The 12,496-nt window shown below is 48.1% G+C and overlaps 3 protein-coding genes across 8 annotated transcripts; 1 reads left to right on the top strand and 2 right to left on the bottom strand.

Moving 5' to 3' along the window:
* Positions 1–38: 38 nt before the first annotated feature.
* Positions 39–2,311, bottom strand: LOC105276489 (putative deoxyribonuclease TATDN1). Of its 2 annotated transcripts, none has more exons than XM_011334142.3 (5): positions 2,112–2,311; positions 1,560–1,739; positions 1,072–1,465; positions 796–999; positions 39–623 (listed from the first exon to the last, which is right to left on the bottom strand). In XM_011334142.3, the coding sequence occupies exons 1-5, from the start codon at positions 2,149–2,151 to the stop codon at positions 518–520; spliced, it is 924 nt and encodes a 307-aa protein (XP_011332444.1). In that variant the 5' UTR covers positions 2,152–2,311; the 3' UTR covers positions 39–517. The 2 variants fall into 2 exon arrangements, with proteins under 2 accessions (XP_011332444.1, XP_019886288.1); XM_020030729.2 differs by lacking the exon at positions 2,112–2,311 and adding an exon at positions 1,962–2,092.
* Positions 2,312–2,510: 199 nt separating this feature from the next.
* LOC105276490 (dolichyl-diphosphooligosaccharide--protein glycosyltransferase subunit 1) lies at positions 2,511–5,085 on the bottom strand. Its single transcript, XM_011334143.3, has one exon. The coding sequence runs from the start codon at positions 4,590–4,592 to the stop codon at positions 2,778–2,780; it is 1,815 nt and encodes a 604-aa protein (XP_011332445.1). The 5' UTR covers positions 4,593–5,085; the 3' UTR covers positions 2,511–2,777.
* An 823-nt stretch (positions 5,086–5,908) lies between these two features.
* On the top strand, positions 5,909–11,942 carry LOC105276491 (CCHC-type zinc finger protein CG3800). 5 transcript variants are annotated; one of them, XM_011334144.3, is made up of 3 exons: positions 5,909–6,098; positions 7,676–7,926; positions 8,010–11,942. In XM_011334144.3, exons 2-3 carry the CDS (start codon positions 7,687–7,689, stop codon positions 8,250–8,252), a joined length of 483 nt encoding a protein of 160 aa, XP_011332446.1. In that variant the 5' UTR covers positions 5,909–6,098; positions 7,676–7,686; the 3' UTR covers positions 8,253–11,942. The 5 variants fall into 5 exon arrangements, with proteins under 5 accessions (XP_011332446.1, XP_011332450.1, XP_011332447.1 ...); XM_011334148.3 differs by having other exon boundaries at positions 5,912–6,098; positions 8,028–11,942; XM_011334145.3 differs by lacking the exon at positions 5,909–6,098 and adding an exon at positions 6,556–6,706.
* The last annotated feature ends 554 nt before the right edge of the window (positions 11,943–12,496 follow it).

The raw sequence follows: 12,496 nt of genomic DNA, 5'->3' as shown, positions 1-12,496 counted from the left end.
TTACCAAAGGTGAAGAAAGATATTCATAGTAATTTTCATTCATAGTAATAATTTACGGAGAAATAGGTCGGAACAATGACAGCGACAACACAGTAATATTCGTAGGAATACTAGAATAGTATTAATAAATATAATAATAATAATGATAATAATGTTGATGAGATGGTAATAAGATGATGACAAAATGCGATCGATGAACATGATATTACGAGATAATAATGATAATAATTTTAACAAGAATATATTAAAGTTTTACATGGGAAGAGATCTGTGGACAGTCCACACTTTATGGACGACCACATCCATAAAGCCTACGTATGCAAAAATGAGTTGTCTTCATTTCCTTCCTCCAGTGGAGTCTGACAAACAGTCTGCTTTCTCTGTTCTCTTTTTTATTTTCGTGTTCCACTCTGCGCGCGCGTTCACAGCTTGTATCCCTGATTACTTCTGCAAGTGCGCTTCCACCAACGCACTTTAGTTTCTTTCTTTCACGTTTGTACCGACGTTTATTCGCACACTATAATTCGTACGGGAAGAAGAGCTTCATCGTGTTCTTGTAGATTTGATTGCACAAGTACTCCTCCTCCTCGTCTCTGACCCGTGCTAGGACTTCCAATATTTGTCTGCAAGTAAAAATCCCGGTTAAATCACACGCATGTTTAAACATATTAATATTTAAATAATTAATATTCAAATACTCTGTCACTTCAGCGTTGTGTTGCAATAAAAATTCATTTTTTTCAAAGCTTGAAATTATTAATCGTAGCAATCTATTCACTGTACGTGAGTACTCACACTATTGTACAAGGTTCATTTCGTCCTCTAACCATTCGATCTATTTGCCACTTTTCCTTCTTAACGGATGGGAATTGAGTGATGACATCCTTTGCAGATGCATGCGTCGGCCTGATCTCGCACCATGGACAATCGGTTTCTAACATGATTCTGTCCGAGGGAATGGTAGTGATCGCACAAAAGTTCTCCTCTGTCTTCAGGGAGCTGAAATGCGAAACGAAACAAGATTATTGATATCATGTTGAATTCGAAGACAGGCTTTTCCATCGATCGTACCATCCGTTAATTCCAATGTACAAGCCTAGCTGTAGTATAGAATTTGCATCTTCCGGATTGCCATCGAAGGAATGTACAACGCCCGGTGTCAACTCGTTTTTGTGTTTCCTCAAAATTCGCACAAAATCATCACTGGCGTTACGGCAGTGGAGGAACATCGGCAGTTTCAACGTGGAGCACAGCGACAATTGCATCTCAAAGTATTTCTTCTGGGTTTCCTTCGGGCAAAAATTCAGTCTGTCGTAATCCAGGCCCATCTCGCCAATGGCGACAATCTTGTCTTTGTTGTTCAGCGCCAAGTCCGACAAAGACTTGAGATATTTTCCTGGATCGCCACATTCCTCGAATTCATTGCAACGGGTCGGATGGCAGCCAACTGTCGAGTAAAGCCTGTCTGCAATTTTATTGATCAAGCGCGATCAGTCCATCGTCCAAGAAAAAGGTACAAGAATTTCTACTTGTTCAGTAAAATCAATTTTAAAACTTGCCATCAGTTCTCGCTAATTCAAGAGCCTTCTTGCTGTCTTCCATGCTACCAGCTGTAATAATGATTTTCGAGAGATTGTTGTTCCAGCTACGCTCTAAAACTTTATCTAGATCTGGCTGATGTTTTTGATGCCCGTGGTAGATTCCTTGATACATAGGATCTGTCAAATTGGCTCCGATATCTACAATTACAAGTACAATTAATAAAAAAATATCAATCTTTAACAGATGGAAATACCGTAGAAATTTAATTAGGCCGAATGTCTTACAAATATTTTACATATCTTACATTACACATCAAAAAGTTTATAATAAAACCTTGCAGACAATAGGATACACTACGACAACGTTAAAAAGCACTTGATTTTAAGGACTGACATCAAAGATCTACAAAATTATATCACCTTTTGCAAGAAACGTAAAATTGGAAAATCTTCAAACCACCGATTATCAGCAATTCGATCAGCCCGAGATGTATTGTTATAACCTTTACGCGAGAGTACGCCAAATCAATTATGGTGTACGCATAGCTGATGTTGAAAGATCAAGTTTACCTATAAATTTCCGTAGATTGGACATTCTAGCTCTGAGCATAGAACGTTTCTATGCCGGAATTGTTTGAGCAGGTACTGGCCCGAGAAAAAAAACGAAAGAGACGGAAAGGTTAGCAGATGTCTCTCGTTCAACCGGCTGAGCGGGTTGACACATGGACGAGAGAGATGCTCGGGGAGGACTGACGTTGCGCTTTCATGCGCAGTACTGTTCCTTTCGATGCGATTCTCGCCATTACGTGTCCAATGTATCATTGATCTGATTGCATTCCGACTGAATTCTCCACGCTTCGCTTATTTACATTATAGCTCGCATAATTGTCAGAAACTCGCGTCGGCTCTCGAATTCGATCGAGAAAAATCGAGTCAACTTGCCAAGGAGAACATCAATTATTGGCACGTATTAGCAAACTCATTTATTTAGATAAGAGAGAGAGAGATCAGAGAAAGTACAAACAATAACATGTGTCCCCTTTTTTCTATACATGTATTTATTACAAATCTTAATTATGATACAGAGACGAGTGACCCGATACGCTAAACTTATGGAATCCTTGTTCGTTCGTACTTCGCGAATGTAACATCAACAGACTGAACAGGACGTTATATTGCTGCATTGCAAAAAATGCACCACCGTTGCTCGCAAGTCTCAAGTCGCTTCGCGTAGGATTACTGAAGCGATTTTATGATCGCGTTGATCTTCTCAACGCATTCTTCCTTCTTCTTGGCGATCGCCGCCTCTGCCTCGACAAACTGTTGGCGGCCAATCTTGCCCGGGACCAGTTTGTCCACGTACAGCGCCTGCTGTTGGTTGTAGAGCTCCTTCAGGGATCGATCGCACTTTTGCAACTCCTGGACGCGATCGTAAACATCGCCGGATTCGCCCTTCAGTTTCTGCGCTATCTCATTGAGCGCACTGGTCGCGGCCTTGTACTGCTGGTTGATGCCCTTCACCGCGGTCAAGAACGTGTTGGCGTCCTTGTTCGCCTTCAGGTACGCCAGCTGATCGTCCAGCTCGTTATACGAGGTGACGCGACGGTCCTGCGCGGCTAGGATCTTCTCGCACTGCCCGGCGATCCTCAGTTTACTCTCCGATGCCTCGTCCTTGTCGATGGCAAAGTCCAGTCTCACGTACGTTATGACTAACAGGAACAACAAGTAAAGCGCGACCGCGACCAGCAACGGCTCCTGCAGCATGAGTAGTCGCGGGTACGTGTAGTTAAACCTAAAGTTCTGAATGTGATTCTCCACCAGGTTCTTCTTAGTCACCGACACCACTGGGCGGCCAGTTACGTCCAAGTACGTGTAGTGCAGAGAATCGGACAAACGGGTCGCCGGATACGGCAGCTCCAGCTGCACGTTACGTGCCCCCTCCGGCAGGATGATTCTCAGCACCATCTCGTCCACCACCATGTCGTCGAAGACGTGATCCAGCAGCCTCATCTCCAGCGTGTACATGTCACCAGAGTGGAACAGGTACTCGTAACTGGGTACGTTGTAGCCGATCGTGTAACGGGTTTTCCAGCCACCAAACAGTGGGAACCTCGGCCGCAGATTTAGCTCCACGGAGTCCTTCTTGATGCGAGTGTGCGACGTGGAGATGTTGCCGATCTCGTCCCGATAGTAAATGTCGGACGCGGCCGCCGGCAGGATCGTGTCGAAGCTCTGAACGCTGGCCTGGCCCGACTTGGTCTCGCGGGCATACTCGTAACGGGAGAACGAGCCCTTCAGCATAGCACCGGTGTGCAGAAGGTCGATGTGCTCCTCAACGGCGATATTGCCCCAGTGCGAGATCTCGATGGTCCTCTCGAGCCTGGTGACCGTAAGGAACTTGTTGTTGTTTTCAAAGTGTACCATCAGCTCCTCGTAGGCGAACGGCGGTTGCTTCTCGTACGGTCCGTAAACGATCGCCGAGCCGGTCTGCGAGACCGGCTTGATCCTGGTGTAGCTCTCGATGTTGCGGGACGGTAACGCCACGTACGTCGTCTGCTTGGCCACGGTGTACGGCAGATAGGCGTACACGTTACCCGTGTACTTGACCAGCTGCTTCTCCTGCTGGGCAATCTCCTTGGGATGTGGCACCAGTTCGTGCGTGAATATCGTCTCCACCTCGATGGTGAGGGTGCGACGGGGCGCCAGATGATTCGCGAGGTCGACGTTGAAGAAGATCTTGTCGCGATCCGCATCCTTCAGCTTCGTCACTTTGAGCTCCAGCTTACCCGGCTCCACGTGTGCCGCCACATAGCTGAGCGACTTTTTCTGGTTGCCGTCTAAACAGAAGAGGAAACTTTGAAGCGCTCGGTCCTTGCTGTTGTTGTCCAACACCACGCGAGTGGTGATCTTGGTCAGCTGGGACTGCAGGTCGATGTGCCGCTCGACGTTCCTGACAACCAGATCCGAATCCACCGAGACAGCCAAGCCTGCGTTCACGTACGCGCAGACCGCGAGAACGCATATTAACGCGTTCACGCTGCTCCGGGACATCTCGAGTGTCCTCGACTTCAGGGGTTACTGTCTGGTCGAGGATATCGATAGCGGTAACACACGCTCCTGTCGCTACCGGCACGATCGGTGCACATAAACGTGGCGTTTGTCTATGGCGGGCGCAGCACATCGACACACGGACCGACGGACGTGGCCGGCGACGCGGCGCTTATCCGCACCGGCGCGAAATTCTCCGTTCGCGTTTACAATGCAAATGGGCGCGACTGCGTTTCAGAATAGATGATTAGTTGTCTCTCATTTTGCCGCCCGCATCATTTCAAGATAGTTTCTCTTCTGGTTTCTACTTTCCGATTTATTTCCGAGCGCTTTCTGACTTCCTCGGGTAAATTTACGGCGAGTTGGACAATTTGATTGGACAATAACGGGTTTTCTGTAAAATGAATTTCTCAGTGAAATTTCAGTTGATAACTTTTTCTTTTAATTGTGAAGGAGTTACGATTATGTATCATGTAATTGAAATTTACATATTTATTATGTACTGTTATAGTAAAAATGATTGGTCCGCGACGATGAGCAATTTCTGATGGATTTGTGAAACAAGCCTTCTTCCGTAAAGTAGGCGTAACGATCTAACCAAATTACCTTCCACATCCGCTTGAGCGAAAACATTGCTACTAATTGTTAGCGCATATTATCGGCAAACAAAATTCCTCTCATCAACCGTGCAATTATCAACATATTGTTATTTACGTATAAAAATTTCATCGAGTTGAAATGTTTCATGCAACGCTGCTACACGAGATCGATCAAGAGACTGTTAAATGCTTTATCCCAACGAACGACGGATATTTATGACTCGCCATTTCCTTGTACCGGTTTGAAGAGGAACTGTTGCATTATATATTCTGAGAAAATGACGTCACATGTATCGTGCAGTGAACGTAAGATTCGATAATTCGCATTTACAACTGCATACTTATTTCAGCGATATTAGAATTTTTCGCAGGCGCCCATCGGCCGCGCTCCGCGCAACACGCGAGAATCCGTGAATCGCATAATTTATTAACGGTTGAACGAGCATTTCTCTCTCCTTCCGAAAATAACGACGCGAAATATTTCTGTCTAAGAATCGCGATCGATGCACTTTCGTCCAATTCAGAGATGCGATGCGCAACTTTCCGCAATTGGCGTCTCGGTGGCGATTGGTCATTGGTCTTCAGTCGGATCGCGTGCGAGCCAATGAGCGGCGCGCGATTCGCTCACGACGAACCGGAATGCCGCTCAGAGTCACGCCGGCGCGAATCAGTCTCATTGTTGCGGCAAGAGTTGGCGAGCAGCGCGGCAGGCGATTGGCTGGTCTGTCCCTCTCGTAGTTAATGGTCGCCGCGAGCCGTCCGCTCGAGTGTCGGTCTGAGTTTTCCCACGGAAAACACCACTTCCCGTGGGTCCGTCGTCACTGTACGCGTCGTTGTGTCGCGCAGCGCAGCACGAGCGGAGCAGCAGCAGCAGCAATCCCATTTGGTAGCCGAGTGTACAGCTACGCAGGTGAGTGGTACTTACACGGGATTCTCGCCGTACGTGCGATGTACGTTACGCGCGCACGGTTGCGGCGCCGCCGCCGCCGCCGCCGCCGCGACCACCGCTGCTACAGCAGAGCGAGCGGCGGCTATCTCGTTGTTGCGGGCGGCTGTGCGCCGCTAATGCGGCACGTGGTCTTTTTGCAACTTTAATCTTCCTTTACTGCGACTCGTTTGCGATTCCCCCTCGTGTCGCGAAGATGGCCCGTTGGCGCGTGTCGATTTACCAGGAAAAATCGCAACCGCATCGTGCAACCGCCGCCACCGTCGCTGAAGGATCCCAGCGGCGGCGGCGACGGCGGCGACCGCCATCGGGATGATCTTTCCTCCGTGCTCGGCGCAAAAAAAGCGCAGCGCGCGCGGCGTCAGTTTCGGATGCCATCTTCGCGCCGCGCGGCGTGTACGTGCGTATGTCTATACACGCATACACGATCGCCACGAAGTGGGGGTGAGCACGGAAGGAGAGAGCGAACGAACGAGCGAGCGAACGGACGGATCGGGCAGCCACGTTGTACGGCGCTGTGAAACCGCGAGGGGAACTTTCATCGAGGGCGAGCTAGCGAACGAGCAAGAACGGTAAAGGAGAAAACTATCCCGTGTCGTCCGTGTGAAAATCGTTAACGGCAGTGGCAGCGGCAGCGGCGCGGGACGCGGCGATGCGAGGCGACGACGCATTATCCGACGCCTCGTGCACGCGCTCTCGCCTACCCGCCATCGCCGTCGTTGCACGGACGCCTCGCGAAAACCGGAGCACGTGTACGTCGCGTTTTACTTTATCTGCGTCGCTGCGTGCGCGCGTTCGTGCATGCTTGCTTGCTAGTTGTGTGTCGTTTACTCGCGCGCGGCCAGCCTGATGGCGACGCGAGAGAGATGCCATTTTATTAATCGCCTCGCGGTCTCTTCGCGCCGCTTCGATCGCGCCGATCCGGCCGGCGCCATGTAACGCGGCGCCGCGGCGGTGCGACGTGCGGCTTCGCGTCACGCAGCTCCGACTCACCGGCGGTTTTCGCGGCGTTCGCGAACGCGCGTTCACACGGCCTTCTCGTCCGATAAAGTGCACATTCACCTGTGTGTCGTACTATTCTCCCGTCGCGTACATGTTCACATACAATTAGGAGCCGCGCGCGCGCGCGCGCGCGTGTGTGTGTGTGTGTATGCGCGCGCGCGCGCGCGTCGTACGGGATGCGCGTTGATACGATACGAGGGAATATCCCGCAAAATTGAGTGTTCCGGCCTCTGATACCCTGAATCGGTTTGCAAACCTTTTTTCTCCAGCAATCATATTACGTAATTGCATTATGTTTTTGCGTTGTTACCCGACCCCATGTAGATGGTGTTGCGCGGATCAGCGATTCCGTCAATGTAAAGTTGATAACCGTAAATCCAAAGAATTCGATACTGCGTGTAAGATAGCGTGATTTCCATCCTCGACATTGTTTGTGAGATCGCAACGAGTAGAACGGGAGCTATTCTGCGTTTAACGATATTCGAGAGAGAAAAAACACACATATGGTATAATGTATACGTATATGTATATACTTACAGATTTATAAAAGATGAGTTCGAGCGCGTGTTACAAATGTAACCGTATGGGCCACTTTGCGCGAGAGTGCCCACAAGGAGGAGGTGGCGGTAGAGGAGATCGTGGACGCGACAGGGACGGTGGCTTTGGACGCGGCCGAGAGAAGTGCTTCAAATGCAATCAATTTGGACACTTTGCGCGCGAGTGCAAGGAGGATCAGGATCTTTGCTATCGCTGCAACGGCGTTGGACACATCGCAAAAGACTGTCAGCAGGTCAGTACGTGACACATCGTGACCTCGTGGTCAGGATCGCTGTGGTGTCGTGGCGCGACCACGGTATATCAATTAACTTGTAGGGTGATGTTTCTCGGCAGGGACCGGAGCTGAGCTGTTACAATTGCAACAAGACTGGTCACATGGCGCGCAGCTGTCCGGAAGGTGGCAATGATTCCGGCCGCTTCGCAATGCAGAGTTGCTACAACTGCAACAAGACGGGCCACATCGCCCGCAACTGCACCGAGGCCGGTGGCAAGACTTGCTATATCTGCGGCAAGACCGGTCACATAAGCCGCGAATGCGATCAGGACGATAGGAAGTAGGAGATAACTGGAATCCGTGCCGCTCGCTTAACGATAAGCCGTTTACCGTCGCGCGCGCCACTACCGGGGATTGTAGCTAGGTAGGGATGTGCGGACGTATGTCTCGTTGACGCGTACAATTCACAGAGGACGCGTGTCGCCGTCGTCGTCATCGTCGCCGCCGTCGCCGTCGTCGTCGTCGTCGATTTATTATCGTCGTCGCCGTCGCCGCCGCCGTCGTCGTCTTCGCCGTCGTCGTCGTCACTCATCGTCGCCGTCGTCGTCGTCGTCGTCGTCGTAATCGTTCGGATCTCCATCTCTCCATGCTCCCAACTCCCGGAGGCCAGCTCCCCCAGGCCCTCCTCTCCCCTATCCCCAATCTCCTTCCCCTCTCTGCCCACCGTTGTTCTCTTCGCAAGGGTTTTCTTTTTCTTAACGATGTCTTTAAGTTTTTATTGCTGTTACGCATACACATACACACCTCTACACGACATTATTACATGTATTACTATTAACGTGTGAATGAGCGCGTGCAGGATTCATCCTACCAACACACGTTCGACATTTTACACATGTACACACATGCATGCAGCATGCATGCATGTATGTATGTATGTATGCCGACACACACTTACACATGTACACACCCCTATCTAATAATATTATAAACATTCGATTGAATTAGAGTAGAGACATAAGTCCTCTGTCCCCCAACCTTCGAACTGTCTTGTGCGCGCATTGTTTTCCGATGCAAGATGTATGGATCCTCGGGAAGCTCACGCGTGGCCCCGCGAGACACGACGCGTGTCTGGTCATCTTGCGCGACGTTTAGATGTAACGCGCAAGGTTTTCCTTACACGCGCTCCCTCGGCGATTCTCACATACGAATCAAGTAAATTTTACGGAATGACTGATGACACATGATTAAATATTCAAAGGAAAAATAAAATAATAAATGCAAAAAAATGCGAAAGAAAAGATAAAAGAACAGAGGTTGCCATCCAGCACCCGTTAAGAGAAAGGGGAACGTCTTTGCCGTTGACGTTGTTCACGAACGGATCACAAGGGCACAGGCTCACGTCGCACCACTTTTCGTATCCACGCATCTTGTATTCTCCGGTCCTCCCTCTCGAACTCTCTAGCCGACACTCACAGATCGACAAACGAAGAAAAGAAAAGTAAAGAAGAAATTCGGAAGCGAAAGCGGGAATGGAAAAGGCAAGCGAGAACACATGCCGGCCCTGAATGCATAAAAATAAGGTTTAGTAACGCTAATTTTTAATGTGTAAGGATGTAATGAGGATCTCGCCGAGCTGTTACTGTAGACTATCATTTTTCTTTTCGCGTTCTTTTGATTTTTTTTCTCCCCTTTACTTTTGCTGTGGTTTCTTTCTTCCTTTCTTTTATTTTTTTTTTATTACATGTACCGGATTCACCTAGCTCCGTATCACGTGTACGGACGAAAGCGAGGCATAGCTGTAGGATTGTCAGTGTTTACGGGTTTATATACAATTACACACCGGGTCTCATACACCCTTCGACTTCGACGCAGTAGGGCGAAAGACAAGAAGAGAGGCGTATGCTTTCTACGGTTTCTCCGAATGCGAAACAAAAGAGTTTACATCGCGTTTAATATCAGTATGATACGTTCGAAACGGTCGCTACATCGATATGTATGTATATATACATATAAACACATGGTGGTCTGTACAAGTTGGCACATTTTGTACGTACAATCATATAATTGTTAATAACGAGACTATTAGAGAGACTCGCGCATATTGTTCATACTGTCGCCGGACCGTTGACGGACCTGCGACTAGAGCGAAACCCACACAAAGAGTAACCAACCTTACTATATCCTTACATGTTGCTGAAAATACTTCGTTACTAGGTATATGTATATATCATATACACGCGCGTATGTGTATACATATATTTATGCATATGTGCAGGAGCTGTATTTTGTACTGTAAAAAGCTAGCTTATACTCTGGTCGTTGCTGGTGACTAATTCCGATGACTGCGCGTTTTTCCTTTGTATTTCACACGAGGAAAATTCATATTTTTCATGTATAGAGAGTATTATACATGCTGAGATGGACACACTTGATTTCTTTTCGTACGTGCGTAACTCATAAGTTGTAGAAACAAAATTTGTAGATACGATCGAAAAAAAGGGGGAAAGGTACATTTGATTGATTGTTCCCCGCTGCGCGCGGGGATTGACCATTTTACACTCGACGCGAGTACAAAGCGAGGTTTTTCTTAAACGCAAAAAGAAATGCAGAAGGGGGGTGAAACCGCGATGAAATCATATTTAGCAAGGAAGAGCCACGACTCGTCCGATCGCGGCACGTTCAGTGTTCATAAAGCAAAACGCAACGCAATTAGAATAAGACGCTATTAGATTCTCCGACTACTTTTCAAAACACCGGACCATGTCTGCGAGCGTAGTGCGATGCGCGTAGTTACCAAATTCTCAATTATGCTGGAAGCCGGACGACGAGTCTCCGTTCGAGTCCCGGACACGCGCGGACGGATCGCGTGGATGTGTCGTGCGCCTTCCACAGAAAGGAAACTCTGTGCACGGAGACCCACGGGATCTTTAGCGCGCGTGCGAGCTAAGCGGTTTTACCAGCAGCGACAATTGTGTATTAAACGTTCAGAAGCCAGGCGTGCCTGACTATCTCGGATGGAAGAGAAGAGGCCCACCCGGGCACGCGTGCCCAGGTGGGTATTTCGTCGTATAGTAATCCACGGTGTCCTGCAACAATTTTATACACTCGATCACACTGTTCGGGACTTAAAGCCGGATCTCATTGCGTAGCTTCGGTGTGCTAGTGCTCACGACGAGACTTGGAGAGGATCAAACAAATTGTACTTTGCTGTATTGGACCGCGCAACCTTCGGTGCTCACCATTGCGTGGACGCGCGTCGACCCAAGTCCTTCAACGCGAGCGTCTACCGGACACGTCCGAGAGATTGAACGTTCACCTATCGTCGGTCTTGGTCTTTCATCAAATTTTCCATTCTGGTCACTCCTCGGTCTAACTTGATTGTCTCTGAAATACGTGAAATGATCTAATTCAAGTTTGTGGCGAAAGATGAGTTACGATTGACCGGACCGATTGGATGTTTCAATCTCTCGAACCTGTCCTCAAGTTGGACTTTTTCTCAGACACTCGTTTCGTCTGCATGGGAACATTCTTCGATAAATTTCTTCGATCGATCACGAGAGAGCAACAGTGGAACACGCGTTAGCCGATTCCATCCGCGACGCGCGTCCGACTTGATTGGTGGCATTGGAGGTTCAAACGAGCATACAAATATAATTATTATGAAGAATAATAAAAGAAAAAAAAAATCGAGTGCGATTAGGGCACCTGCGCTTTTGTCTCTGCTACAAGACTTACGTACGAATATTGTAAAGAATACGACTGTTACAGTGTATGAATTTAATTCGACCGGCGGCGCACGCCGGGTCCACGGCTCGACTTATATATTAAACTAATCTATTAATACTTAAAAAAAAGAAGAAAAGGAGAAACGAGAGAGAGAGAGTGAGAGAGAGAAAGAAGAAGAAGGAAGAAGACGAGGAGGATGAAGAGGAAGAAAAAAATAAGCTACAAAGTAATAAAAAGGATTGTGGAGTATTCGAAGTTATGTTTTTAAACTGAATTTTTGAAATAGAATGTGTACGGAGAGGCAAGGAACGAGTTATGTTATTTATTTTTCTGTTTCCTCGCGTCGATCCTGTTTGATGCATCGATCCGCCCGAAGACGAGAACGATCATTGTCCTTTTGCGTTTGCCAACGGTAACGAGACGAGAATATCCTTCCTGCTCGCGATATTTCTCTGATATTTCTTCGATTCAATCTCTTGGCTGTTTTCTTGCCTGCTGAGGTCTGTGATTTCAGGGATCGTTGAGCGACGTGGCGATTTTACGTTTACGAATGTGTAACGTGGATTGCTGATCCATACGGAAGAAGGAGAATTACGTAATCGTGATGTGCCGACGCATGCTCGGAATTGGATGAGGATCTACGCAATTTGCGTGTCATCGTAAATGCGTAGGGGATTCGGCGCGTATCAATTAGCGTTAATTGCTCGTACGTTTGCGCTGGATCTAGCAAACGCGTTTACAGCTCGACATCGATGTACGACGATCATTCCGACCTTCTTCGAAATGGTCTTGTCGGATCTCGTGATTCTGCAGCTCGCAACGCTGCGGATTAAATAAATAGTAAGTTGTACGGTTTCGA

This window comes from Ooceraea biroi, chromosome 6 (genome assembly GCF_003672135.1).
Source record: "Ooceraea biroi isolate clonal line C1 chromosome 6, Obir_v5.4, whole genome shotgun sequence".
Taxonomy (NCBI): domain Eukaryota; kingdom Metazoa; phylum Arthropoda; class Insecta; order Hymenoptera; family Formicidae; genus Ooceraea; species Ooceraea biroi.
The sequence above is the reverse complement of the archived record's forward strand: the minus strand, read 5'-3'. Positions and strand labels throughout refer to the sequence as shown.